Source organism: Bidens hawaiensis, unplaced genomic scaffold (genome assembly GCF_021521415.1).
Source record: "Bidens hawaiensis isolate Kalapana, Puna unplaced genomic scaffold, B.hawaiensis_p1.1 tig00059336_1, whole genome shotgun sequence".
NCBI lineage: Eukaryota > Viridiplantae > Streptophyta > Magnoliopsida > Asterales > Asteraceae > Bidens > Bidens hawaiensis.
In genome coordinates, this window is record NW_027500706.1 from 1 (window position 1) to 12,619 (window position 12,619).

The window sequence follows — 12,619 nt, forward strand, 5'->3', positions numbered from 1 at the left end:
TAAATAATGTTTGTAATTGTATTAAATTCAAAGACAATCACAGCAGTTTGACTTTCCATACTGACCAAACCGTGTTCACAAGTTTAAATATAACAGAAAGTTATGTATAAAAGGATGGTTTCATATTAAGGGTTCATCAATTGACAGTTGACCTTTGGTCAACCTTTGGATTCTTGAACATAGACGCTCGTGATCTGTGATCAGTTCAGCAATATCAGAAGCAGCCATTATTAATTGAAGGTATGCTTGACAGATCTAGTGAAATATATGTTTTTCTGAAGAGTACGTCTTTGATCAGATGATTGCAAAAAGAGTAGCAATGTTTTAAACAGAAGAATACATAGTAAACTAATGTCAGCAAGGATAAGGAGACCTGTTAAAAGTCAATATAATGTCAACATATTGTACTTTTACTAACTTTTACATTATTAATTGAAGGTATGCTTGGCTGAGGATTTCTAAATTGATTTCTAAACATGATTGTTTCTAAATTGATTGTTTGGCTGAGAAAATTTTTTGATAATAACCATAAAGGGTATTCTGGTCTTTCTGGAAAAAAGTGAAGTTGCAAAAACAAAAAAAAATAGAGCTCAGAGGACCTTATGGTATTTAACAAAATGGATATGGGCTAATTACCGGATGCCTTTGTACTCGTTTATGTGGGCCGAGAATAAGCAGTATTCGATCACAGGCCCTGGAATATACATTGGAAATTTGGAATTACAATTCTATGTGGGCCAAGAGTGTTAGTACATATTTTGGTTGAGTCAGGATTGATTCATGGCATTTTGACACGAGCGGGCCTCTATTTTGGTTATTATGGATTTTAGAGTTGTGATTTTGATTTGTAATAAAAATAGTCATAAAACGTATGTCATTAGGTTTGGTTTCTTCCAATATCTTTTTTAGTTTCTTTTTGTTGTTGGCGGTTATAGGCGCCTTATCAAAAAAAAAAAATAAATAAATAATTAAACTTTCGGGTTACTTGATTTAATCGAATTGACTTATTAATGGATTATTGAATTATTTCAGAGCACCCGCTGAAGCTTCTTGTAGATGCACTGATGCAGTAAGTGGTTGTTTTATTATCTGCTGTTTCCAATGTGTTATATTATTTAACAAGTGTTTGTATTTCAGGCGCATTTCGTCCTAAAAGAACTCGTGAGGAAGTCAATTTGAGAAACCGAGGTCAAACTCTTTCACTAAATTATAACAAAAACAGGATTTAAGGCGGTTTCCTACTCTGCAAACCATCTCCCTGCTGCAGCAGGTGAAGCATTGGAAAAGTTTCGTGAAGAGAGTAAAAAGACAGTTGTTAGACTAGTAAACATGGAGTCTTCATATCTGACCGTCAATTTTTTCCGGAACTTACAAAATGGGGCTCACTCCTTGACATGGAGACTGCAGAAGCCCACCTGGTCCAGACCCATTATTTGACCGATATGCAGAAGCATATTTCAGAAGGATCAGGTCAAACGTGTCATTGTATATTGGTATGGTATCGGATACACAGAGAAGCATGATTCCCAAAGTGGTTGTTTATTGTCAAGTTAGCGTGGCTAAGCAAAATCTATTGAGTTACTTAACGCAGGAAGTCAATCAAACTTGCAATGTTTGACTAATGAAAGTCAACTAATTCTAATGTGTAAAACTTTATAAGAAAACATTATTATACATTAAGTTGTCTATTCAAATGTAAAAGAAAACATAGCGCTTCGTTCATTTATCCAAAACATACATCAACTTACAAGAAGATTCATTAATACTAATGTTCAACAAAAATTATAGAACAAAAAAGTTTTGAAAGCTGTAGACCTGTTGTCTCTTAGCATATGAGCAAGCACCTTTTCATTTCCGTGGACTGTCCACTGTTTCTTTGCATTGGTGTACATAATAGATCCTACAACATAACAGAAAAACATAGACGCTTAAAATATATAATCTCAAGATCATTGTCAAGTCATTTAAGTTATTCATCCAGTTATATTTTTAGTTGAGTTAGAATAAGAGAAACAAATATCCTCCAAAAATGTTTAAGCATGAGCAAGCTAGAAATAAGTATAATGTAATGTTTGTAATTAGATTAAATTCAAAGAAAATCACAGTAGTTTGACTTTCCATAATAGTCAAACTGTGTTCACTAGTTTAAATATAACAGATATGTTATGTATAAAAGGATGGCTTAACATTAAGGGTTCATCAATTGACAGTTGACCTTTGGTCAACCTTTGAATTCTTGAACGTAGACGCAGGTGATCTGTGATCAGTTCAGATACATCAGAAGCACAAGTAACATGTTACAAATTCAGATCGATTGCATAAATATTTACAAAAATGCCCCTGATGCCAGTTAAAAATAAGAAAATTAAAATAACTTTGAACAATTAGTACTTGTATCCAAAAAAATCGATCCAAAAATGAAAAAACCGAAAAGACCAACCAAAATAACCGAACCGAATCATAAATCGACGGTTAGACCGAACTCTTGATTCGTTTTGGTTTTGCATGTAACTAAAACTGAAAAAACGGAACGGGACCAAACCAAACTAATAGATTTATTTTAAAATTTAAATAATTTATAATAGTTTAATATATAGTTAACCCAAATGTTTTAGCTCAAATATACAATAATCAGTTAGTTATTAACTAACAAAAAAACTTAGGCCCAAATTCATTATTTCTAGCTAACCAGAAAAAGTAAAATTGAATCGAACCCAAACCAATAACCGAAAAACCTAAACCGGTCGATTTTCAAAAACTCAAAAACCGACACTTTGGTTTTTGTCCAGTTTTAGTCCAAAACCGAACCGAACCGAACCGAACCAACCCAAGCACACCCCTGGAACTATCCAATGTGCTAATTCAATACAAGATGACTGTCAAAGTCAAAATTCTGATGTATAATGTTTTCACTACCTTTATTTGTATTTATCCAATTATTTACATTAAAGTTATCCATAATCATTTCAATTTCAAATATTGAAAACAAAATAGGGCTAGAGTACTTGTATCCAATAGGGGTGTGCATGAATCCAAAAAAATCTATCCAAAAAAGGAAAAAAAATGGAAAGACCAAACCCGAATAACCAAAATGAAGCAAGCTAAGACGGTTTGGTTTTATGTTTTCTTAAAAAACCAAACTCTCGATTCGGTTTCTGTGTTTGCATGTAGTTAAAACCGAAAAAACGGATCCGAACCAAACTAATAGATAGTTAACCCAAAATTTAATGATTTATAATAGTTTAATATTAGTTAACCCAAAAGTTTTGTCCCAGATGTATAATAATCAATTAACTAACAAAAAACTTAGGCCAAAATTCATTATTTTTTGGCTAACGCGAAAAAACTAAAACCGGACCGAACCCAAACCACTGACTGAAAAACTGAAACCAATTGGTTTTCAAAAACTCAAAAACCGATACTTCGGTTTTTGGTTCTGTTTTAGCCCAAAACCGAACCGACCTATGCACTCCCCTAGTATCCAAATTCCAACGTGTTAATTTCAATATAAGATAACAGGCAAAGTCAAAATTCTGTTAAATAATGTTTACACTAGTTTTATTTCAAATATCAAACACAAAGTTAACTAGCTGAAAGAGAGAGAGAGTACCTTTTAATCGAAGTGTAACTTCATCTTCAAAATCAGATTTTCAGATGGTTCATCTGTTGATTTTCAGACGTTTCAACAAATAAATGCTGTTTGGAAGATGAGTTATGCATGTATCCCTATAATATGTAACCACTAATATGTAACCACTGTAAACATCCTAAATTACCCAGTTCGTCTGGCAATTTCTCAATATTCTCACATGCTTCAAGATCCAACTCTTTGAGACGTTTCAACTTACAGATGCTGCTTGGAATTTCTCTTAAATTAGAGCAATTATATAGATTCAGTTCCTCCAACGACTCTAATTCACCAACATCCTCAGGTAATTTCTCAAGAAATGTACAATTAATAAGAATTAGGGTTTTCAGACGTTTCAACATACAAATGCTATTAGGGAGATGTTTAACTTTTGCAGATCTTAAATTTAGGTATTCTAAACATTCCAATTGGCCAAGTTCCTCTGGCAATTCCTCTATTCCACTGAATTGAAGGTAAAGAGTTGTCAAATGTTGTAGACTACAAATGCTTCCGGGAAGACTCTTAAGACTTTCGCAAAAAGAGAGATTCAAAGAGACAAGGTTATGAAGATTTCCAATTGATGAGGGTATTTCTGATATTAAGTAATTAAATGAAAGATCCAGCACTTGCAAACTATTGCTGGAGTGCCCTGAGACTATACAACCCGGGAATTCCCTCAGACCTAATCCACGTATATTTAGAACCTCAAGTGATTCCAACTCCTCGATAAAAGATACAGACTTCAAACCCCTGCAGTAATCTAAGTTTAAGTAGACAAGGCTTTTTAGGCATCCCCCGTCCACGTCAACTTTTACCAAATCCCGACAACATTCAAGATTTAACCTCTCGAGTTTGGGAGTCAGCCCAAGGTCAAGGCTCCTCAACTTTGATTTACTCAAGTCAAGGAATTTGAGCTTCTTCATAACCTATCACAAGATTTTGTTGTGATAAACACATTTTATTGTGATAGATATACATATATATTTATAACATTATAGAACTACCAATCAACCATCTTACCTTTCCCCAGCATTCCCAAAGTTGTTTGATTTTGCTTTTAGACATATCAACTGCAACAAGATTATTTGCTTCAAACGTTTTGGGTAAACACCAGTGGGGGTACTTGTACCAATACAGATATCGTAACGAATCTGGAAAGTGTAGGCAAGCTTCGTCAATAGCAGAACTATCCTTGAACCGCCTGTTGTTCACAATAAGGCAAGTAAGTTTTTTCATGTTTCCAAGACCTTCCAAAAAAATACCAGGAGTGATTCTTAGATCTATACATCTTGTTCGTTTACAAACCTGCAATTCAAAAACAATCATAAAAGTTGAGTTATAACGGATGAAAATTTTACGAGTTTCGTCTCCACCTTACAAATAAATTGGACTCCTACCGAATTATCACCCAAAATATCTTCAATTTCCTTCTGAACCCATAATCGGCTACGCTTGTGGGGCTTGTCCAAATGCCCACGACCAGCAATATTCTTGCCCATTTCTTCTATATGGTCATGCATGTCTATGCTTGGACCATAAAATTGGTTTAAAGTTACAATTAGAGATTTTTGCTCAAGAACTCTTAAACCATATTCAGCATGAAGTCCGCAACTTTCAAGCATACGAATTGCATCGTCTTTCTGCCACCCTCGAAGGAAGCATGCCACATTCAGGAATAAATCCTTGTGTTCATCCTCAAGGCTTTCATAACTTAATTCCAATTTTTTAAGAGTTTCCTTCAATGGAATTGTTTTAAGTCTTTCTAGTGTATGTCTCCATTGCCTTTCATCCTTACCGCATAATTTTGAACCCAATACTTTAATTGTCAATGGAAGACCAGCAGCATACCTTACAACTTCATGTGAATGCTTTTCATACCCTTGAGTTGGAATTTCTTTCCCAAATGCATGCCTACTGAAAAGGCGAATTGCTTCTTCATCCGTTAAAAGACTGGCATCGTGTATCCATTTCACGTTATGTTCTTCGAGCACCTCTCCATCTCTAGTTGTAATTATAACTCTACTTCCTGGCTTGAACCAAGTAGGATCTCCGGCTAACGTCTCAAGCTGTTCTTTACAGTCCACATCGTCAAGAACAACAAGAACTTTCTTGCTAGACAACCTATTTTTCATTAAGTTTTTCCCTACTTGGATACCACTTACACTAATGCCTGTATTCTTTAATACATCTCTAAGGATTTGTTCTTGCAACTTCTCCAAGCCTAACTGTGAAGCTTTTTCCCTCACATTCTCAACAAAGCTTTTACCTTCAAAATCAGTGGATATTTTATCAAAAATAGCTCGGGATAAAGTTGTTTTCCCTGCACCTCCCATGCCCTTAATCCCTACCATGCGAACATCCTCCAAACCAATCTCTAAATACTGGTCAAGATCTTGCACCCTTTGTTCCATGCCTATCAACTTTTCATCGACGTTCATATCAATGGAACGTAACTCGAGCGAAATCCAATCAATAATTAAGTCAATGACTTTAGCTTCATACCTATAGAACATAAAAGAAGATTCAATTAGCTTGATCAAGAACCCACATGAATAATTATTTTTCACGTCTATACGCACTAAGCATGCCAATTTGACCCTATAACCAATAAACTCATGACTTGGGTTAAAAATAGTAACTTTGGGTTCATTTGGGTCTACTCAAATTATACAAGGGGATAGAACGAGCAGCTCATAAAACATTAAATGGGCCCGGGTGAGCAACCACTACCGTCTGCATCACCACCCTAACCGGCACCGTCGCATACAACCCATTTACCCCACCATTCTTGTCGTTGCCTTCTCCATCACCACTACCGGCACCACTGTTGCGGTCATGACTATGGTCACTGTCGGTAATACCGTTGTTGCCACCTCTCCATCGCTCGTTTTCATTAAAACCAGCTATGACCAGACCCAGCAAGTCCGTTTGTGTGGCATAATACACACAGATTTAAAACATATTTCAGGTTTAAATTTACATCTTTCAACGAGACTCAAATTTAATTCATGATTTGGCAATAAGAGTATAGAACATGAGTATAGATATAATGAAGAATTACCCATTAGCAGTTTTCCTCACATCCAAACCAGACAAATTGGCTGCTTCTTTAAGAGCCTCTCTCCATTTTTCAACCTCTGACTTATTGTTATTTTTATGTTTTGCCAAGGCTTTTCCGACTGATCTAGTTTGTTTTCGGACATCAGAGGGATCCACATCGTAGAACACGGGGTAAGCAATATGCCCGCCAGTCTTACGGCACTCCATGATCTTCAGAAGCTCGTTTAAGCACCATGATGAAGATGCGTAGCGCTTGGAAAACACAATAATATAGAATCTGGAATCTTCAATGGCTTGTAAGAGCTCTTCACTGATCTCTTTTCCTCTCTCAAGTCTCTCATTATCCTTGAATGTGTAAATGCCTTGTCGATCAAGTGCAGCGTAAAGATGATCAACAAAGGTCTTGCGTGTGTCTACACCACAGAAGCTCAGAAATACGTTATACTTGTAGCTCTTGTTGTTGGCACATGAACTTGAAGAAGCCATTAAAGTTATGTTTGAAGTGCAGAATGCATATTTAGACAAGGCTGGGCAAGATGTAAAGTTGTGAGCCACACACAAAGAGTTATTAAAGTTAATATAATGTATATTAATATTTAATACAAACAATGAATAATCCAATTAAGTAATGAAACTAAGATTAATTTCCTGGAAAGCCACGGGCAACAACTTGGATTATAATTTATAAATGGGCCATGTCCCTTAACTTATTATTCAGTTTACATTTTAAAATCATATTAATAATGATGGGTATCGTTAGCGTTATTCTGGTCAGACCAAATGCTATGTTAATGTATTAGTTTTGGAATAGTTGGATGCACAAAATTTTTATACAGAAAACTTGTATTTAGTAATAACCGGGAAAGATAGCCATGACATCATCTCCGATTGCACACAATCGGCCGGAGAAAAGAAGCAACCTCCGTGACTTAGTTTCATTAGTTTACATCATATATGATAAACGTCGATCATATATATATATATAATAATAATAATAATACATCACGAGAAGAAGAAATATTACTCGAGATTTTGATGATAGAATGGAGGTGTGAATCAGGATATGACTAAGCTCACCCAAGTTCAAAGGTAGAGATGTGTTTTTGAATCCTTAGTTTTTAGAGATCAGAAGTGGAGCACCAAGATTATAATATCACAAGTGCATAAAGAAAAAGTGCAGGTGGTTGGTCAAATAAATTCCTAGGAACCACACGTAACAACTTCGACATGGCCCTATTCTTTATTTTGGATTTACTGATCGAAAAGTCAAGTCTTCTTTATAATATTATTATTACATTTAATTAATGGTGGGTGTGGGTATCGTTTGATTCATGAGTTGGACTTTGGAGTTTTGTAATAATGGTAGGTAAGGTTTGATTATTTTTTGTAGTTTTTGTAATGACATATTATTATATTAGTGGTGGATGTTGTTTAATTTATGTCTTGTAATAGGCGTCTTGTTGTATACCGGATCTATTTATTTTATATACCGGATCTATTTTTTATTTTATATACGAATATACCGGATCTATTTATTTTATATACCGTGTACGTGCTTAGGAAAATCAAACGTAATTTCATCTCATCCTGACTTCATTTTTAAACAACCAACGAATCTTTCAAATTTGGCTACCTGCTAATTTCGTCACATTGGGATACACTCAACTTTCGATTCGGAGAAACCCTCACCTAAGGCCAACGCACATAAACATTAGCTCGAAGGCACGACAACGCAGTGAGATAAAACTCGTTCAGTTCAATGATCGAACTAGTGACGACACCTACTCGTCTGGTCTTCATCATCACCTGGTGCCGCTGAAACAAAAGAATTAGGGACAGAAATCGAACCTTGGTCACATAAAACACATGCAAATTCTCTCCCTTACTACTCCACCACCAAGGTCATTGGCAAATATACAGATCAAATGTACATGTATAGAAAAATATAATAAAACGTAATTTCATATATAATTAAGCCGTCTCATAGCACAACAAGAGACTATACATCCTTAAATCTCAAACTTATTATTACTCAATTAAAAAATGTTCTTAATTTGTTCAACGCGATCCATTATCATCTAATATATACAGGCTTTATTTCAAGTGTAAATTTATAAAATAAAATGAGTAATTGGGCAATGGACAGGTAATACGTGATTTAAAGTTGTATTGCTTTCTTAAAAATGTTTGTAATTCGTAGATATAATTATTGAAAAAACAATATTTGTAAAATGTCTATTAATTTTAAAACTAAAAAAATTTATATCCAATATACATATTCTAATCTAGTGGCTTATAAAGAAATATTGGGCTAGTAGTGGTAGAAACAGGCCGGCAAAAAATTAACGTGGAAGCGACTTCCTCCGTGACTTAGTTTCGTTAGTTTAAAGTATTAGATTATTAATTAACTAATTTAATTATTTTTTTTAAATGGCGTTTTGTGTTAGAAGATCTAGATCGAGAGCCGGTTGGTCCCAAAAGTAGAGCCGGTTAGATAAGCATGTGTCAGAAAAAGATAATGTTGGTTTCGTTCACATAAACAAAATGTCTTTTTTAAGAAATCGGCAATTTTTACAAATGAGTAGCAATTGCATAACAAGAAACCTTATATCAATGTTGAAGGATTAGGGATAAACTTGAGAAAACTTATTAATTTTTCTAGAAAAAAACCATATATTGAACTATCTGTAATTTAAATTGTATGCCAGTATGTGTTCCTACCAAAACCCACACCATGGGTCGGAATCCAGGCAGCTGTGTGATGCCGAGTGTTAACCCGCTTGGCCACTTGTGATGTTCTTGATGACGTATGGAGTTGCTCTTCGTGTTCCCCATCTTGCCCTGGATTTACAATTTTGGGTCATCATAATCCTTGATAACGAGCGATGACCCTACGTCTAGTAGCATTTCTTCAGGGTCAACATACCAAGAGCTCCATTGACCGCTTTAAATCAAGAAAAAAAAAATCCTAGGCAACACACATTAAATTGCACATGAAAACGCATGCCACACGTATTGAAACAGTTTGCTATTTTGAGAGATGATTGACTTGAGTTAAAACCTCAAAACACAAATGTGTGATTTGGGGAAGCTTTAAGTGCATTTAGAGCCCCGAGGTTAAGGTTTTGGTCTTGCACATTCTTGATTAGCACAATATCTTCTACCCATTTGCATACATTGTTCAACCCGCTTATAGGTTCCAATTTGTTTATTTATACACAAGAGTTAAAAGTTGAATTATAAGGTCAAAATTGACTTGAATGATTTCAAATCTCTGCTAAATTAAACATTTTCATGATATTTGATGTAACTAGAACTAGGGATGTGCATCAGGCTGAAACCTGACCCGACTCACCCAAACCCGAGTTTTCCATAAAATGTCCAAGGCCCGAACCATCGAAGGATGGATTGGTCTGGGTTTTGCCAGGTCGGGCATTTGTATATTAGATTAGCTGGACCTTGACCCCTATCCGCAAGTATCCAGTTTATGATTTTAATACAGATCACCAATATTTGAACATTAAAAACAATACCAACCAATCTTTGACCACCGTTGACTTTCACACCATACAAGCTACGCCTAGAATTTCCAGCAGCCCAATTCAATAGGAAGAGCAATTGTTAATCTCCGATCTGTCGTCTTCCAACATTCGAAATTCCAGTACCACCAAAAAAGAAGAATATAGAGCAGAACAGCTTCAAGAATGAACAAATCGGTCTTTTGTTTTCTGTAGCCTATCGCTGCGGTTTATATATTTATTTAAGGTCATTCTCGGGTTTCACGGTTGGTCTTTGGTTCGGACACAACCAACCCAAAACCAATTACAACAATATATATTTAAAACCGAGGCCCAAACTGCATAACTGTTTGTCTGGTCGGTTTCTTGGGCCTAACCGAATATTGTTCACTCCTAACAGGCTAACAAAAACCATGATACCATAAAAATTATAAATTTAAAAGTATCATGTTTCACCTCTGTACCCATATGTGTTTGAGCAACTCAACAGCAATACATCACCGGTTTATCACATCAATCCAAAGAATGGATCAACATCATCACTAGCAGTTGATAAGTCATCAGTTAAGCAAAATCGGATCAGAATACACCAAAAGCACAGGTAATTAACGCGTTACAAATTCGGTTCTGTTTAAAAAAATCTTTTGAACTTGTGCCTTGCACCAGTTAAAATAAGAACATATAGATAATGTGTTCATTTTCAGTATTTATTGACTTTCAAAGTCAAAATTTTGTGTATTATTAAATAATTTTTGCACCAGCTTTATGTGTATTCATAATATCTCTTTATGTTCTCATGTAATCATCCATGTTACATGTACAATAAAGTTACACGTAATATAAAAAACAAGAGTAAGACAGCTAAAAAGTGGAAGGGTTTTTTGGTCATACTGAATTTGATTAATAACACCGAAAAACTAATAAACAAAGAAAACCCAAATTGAGCTAGGGCTAACACTAGTTTAATGATTATGAATCGAAAGAAACAAACAGAAACAAAACGATACAGGATTGAAATCAAACTGAACGGACAAATCTATGGCTAATTATAAGCCCGAATATAACGAACTTATTCTCCATAGTTGCAAGTTCACCCCTTGAAGTTCTTCAATTGCTCTTAAAACAACTTTGAAGAATTTACCAACCAGCCACTGAATTTTATTAACTACGTTAAACAAGATGTTTAACACGGAGTTAACTTTGCATCATATCCAAAAACTACATAATGTTAGGCCCCGTTTTGTATAGTTAGTCTTTTGTATTGATTCAGTTATGTATTTGGGCCGATAAGTCATTTTGTACATTGTTGGGCCACGGTCCATTGTAAAGAAGCCCATTGGGTATTAGAAGTGCTTTACTTCTCATGCATGCTTCCCTATAAATAGGAAGCATGCCATGAGAAGCAAAAGGTTGTTGAAGTTTGATATACATATAGAAAACCATTTGAAAAAAAAGTACGTTCATGACATTGTTCAGAAATTTGGATTCAAGGACTCAACAGCTTTCATGACACAATCGCTACTCGTCCTGTTCTCGCTCCTGATCCATCAGGAAAACCAGTCGATCAACACCTTTATAGGTCAATGATTGGTTCCCTGATGTATCTCACTACAAGCAGACTGGACATCATGTTTTGTTTGTCAATGTGCCAGATATCAGTAAGACCCAAGAGAATCCCACATGACTGCTGTCAAGCGTATCTTCAGATATTTGAAAGGGAGACCACGTTTGGGTCTTTGGTATCCAAAAGATTCTCCCTTGGAACTTCTGCTTACACCGATAGTGATTATGGGGGATGCAACTTGGACAGAAAATCCACATCTGGTGGATGTCAATTCCTGGGAGATCGGTTGATCTCATGGCAGTGCAAGAAACAAGTCACTGTGTCTACATCCACAGCCGAAGCCGAGTACATCGCCGCATCCAGCTGCTGCTCTCAAGTGATATGGATCCAGCATCAGTTGCTGGATTACGGTTTGAATTTCTATGGATCAACGATCAAATGTGATAATGAGGCGGTCGTTGCTATTGTCAAAAACCCGGTCCAGCACTCAAAGACTAAGAACATTGACATCCGGATACATTTTATTCGTGATTGTTATGATCGTAAGCTTGTCGACATAAAACGGGTCCATACTGATTTTAACTTTGCAGATCTCTTTACAAAAGCTTTTTGTCGTGCCCGATTTTTGTTTCTCATTGAGTCATTGGGCATGATTTCCTTTCAGTAAATTTTTATCGTCTATCTTTTAGTTTAAAACTGTAAATATTTTTCAAATATATCTCACTTTTAGAGGGAGAAAATGAGTCAACCTTAACTCACCAAAAAGATTTTAAATTTCATTTCAGTAAAACAAAAACAAGTCATTTGACTTAACAAAAAGATTTTATTTTTATATTTTAAGTAAACTCA

The 12,619-nt window shown here is 35.3% G+C and overlaps 1 protein-coding gene across 3 annotated transcripts in view; it reads right to left on the reverse strand.

Annotated features, from left to right (window-relative positions):
• Positions 1-3,726: 3,726 nt before the first annotated feature.
• The window catches only part of LOC143602675 (TMV resistance protein N-like), a 70,343-nt gene continuing 61,450 nt past the window's right edge, over positions 3,727-12,619 (reverse strand). For 2 of the 3 annotated variants that reach the window (XM_077079709.1, XM_077079708.1), the window contains exons 3-4: positions 4,649-4,933; positions 3,727-4,554 (exon numbers count right to left, since the gene is read on the reverse strand). In XM_077079709.1, the coding sequence (XP_076935824.1) occupies positions 3,727-4,554; positions 4,649-4,933 (1,113 nt within the window). Of the gene's footprint in view, positions 4,555-4,648; positions 4,934-5,025; positions 6,131-6,689; positions 7,184-12,619 lie in introns of those variants that run through there. The other variant, XM_077079707.1, reaches the window with a different exon arrangement.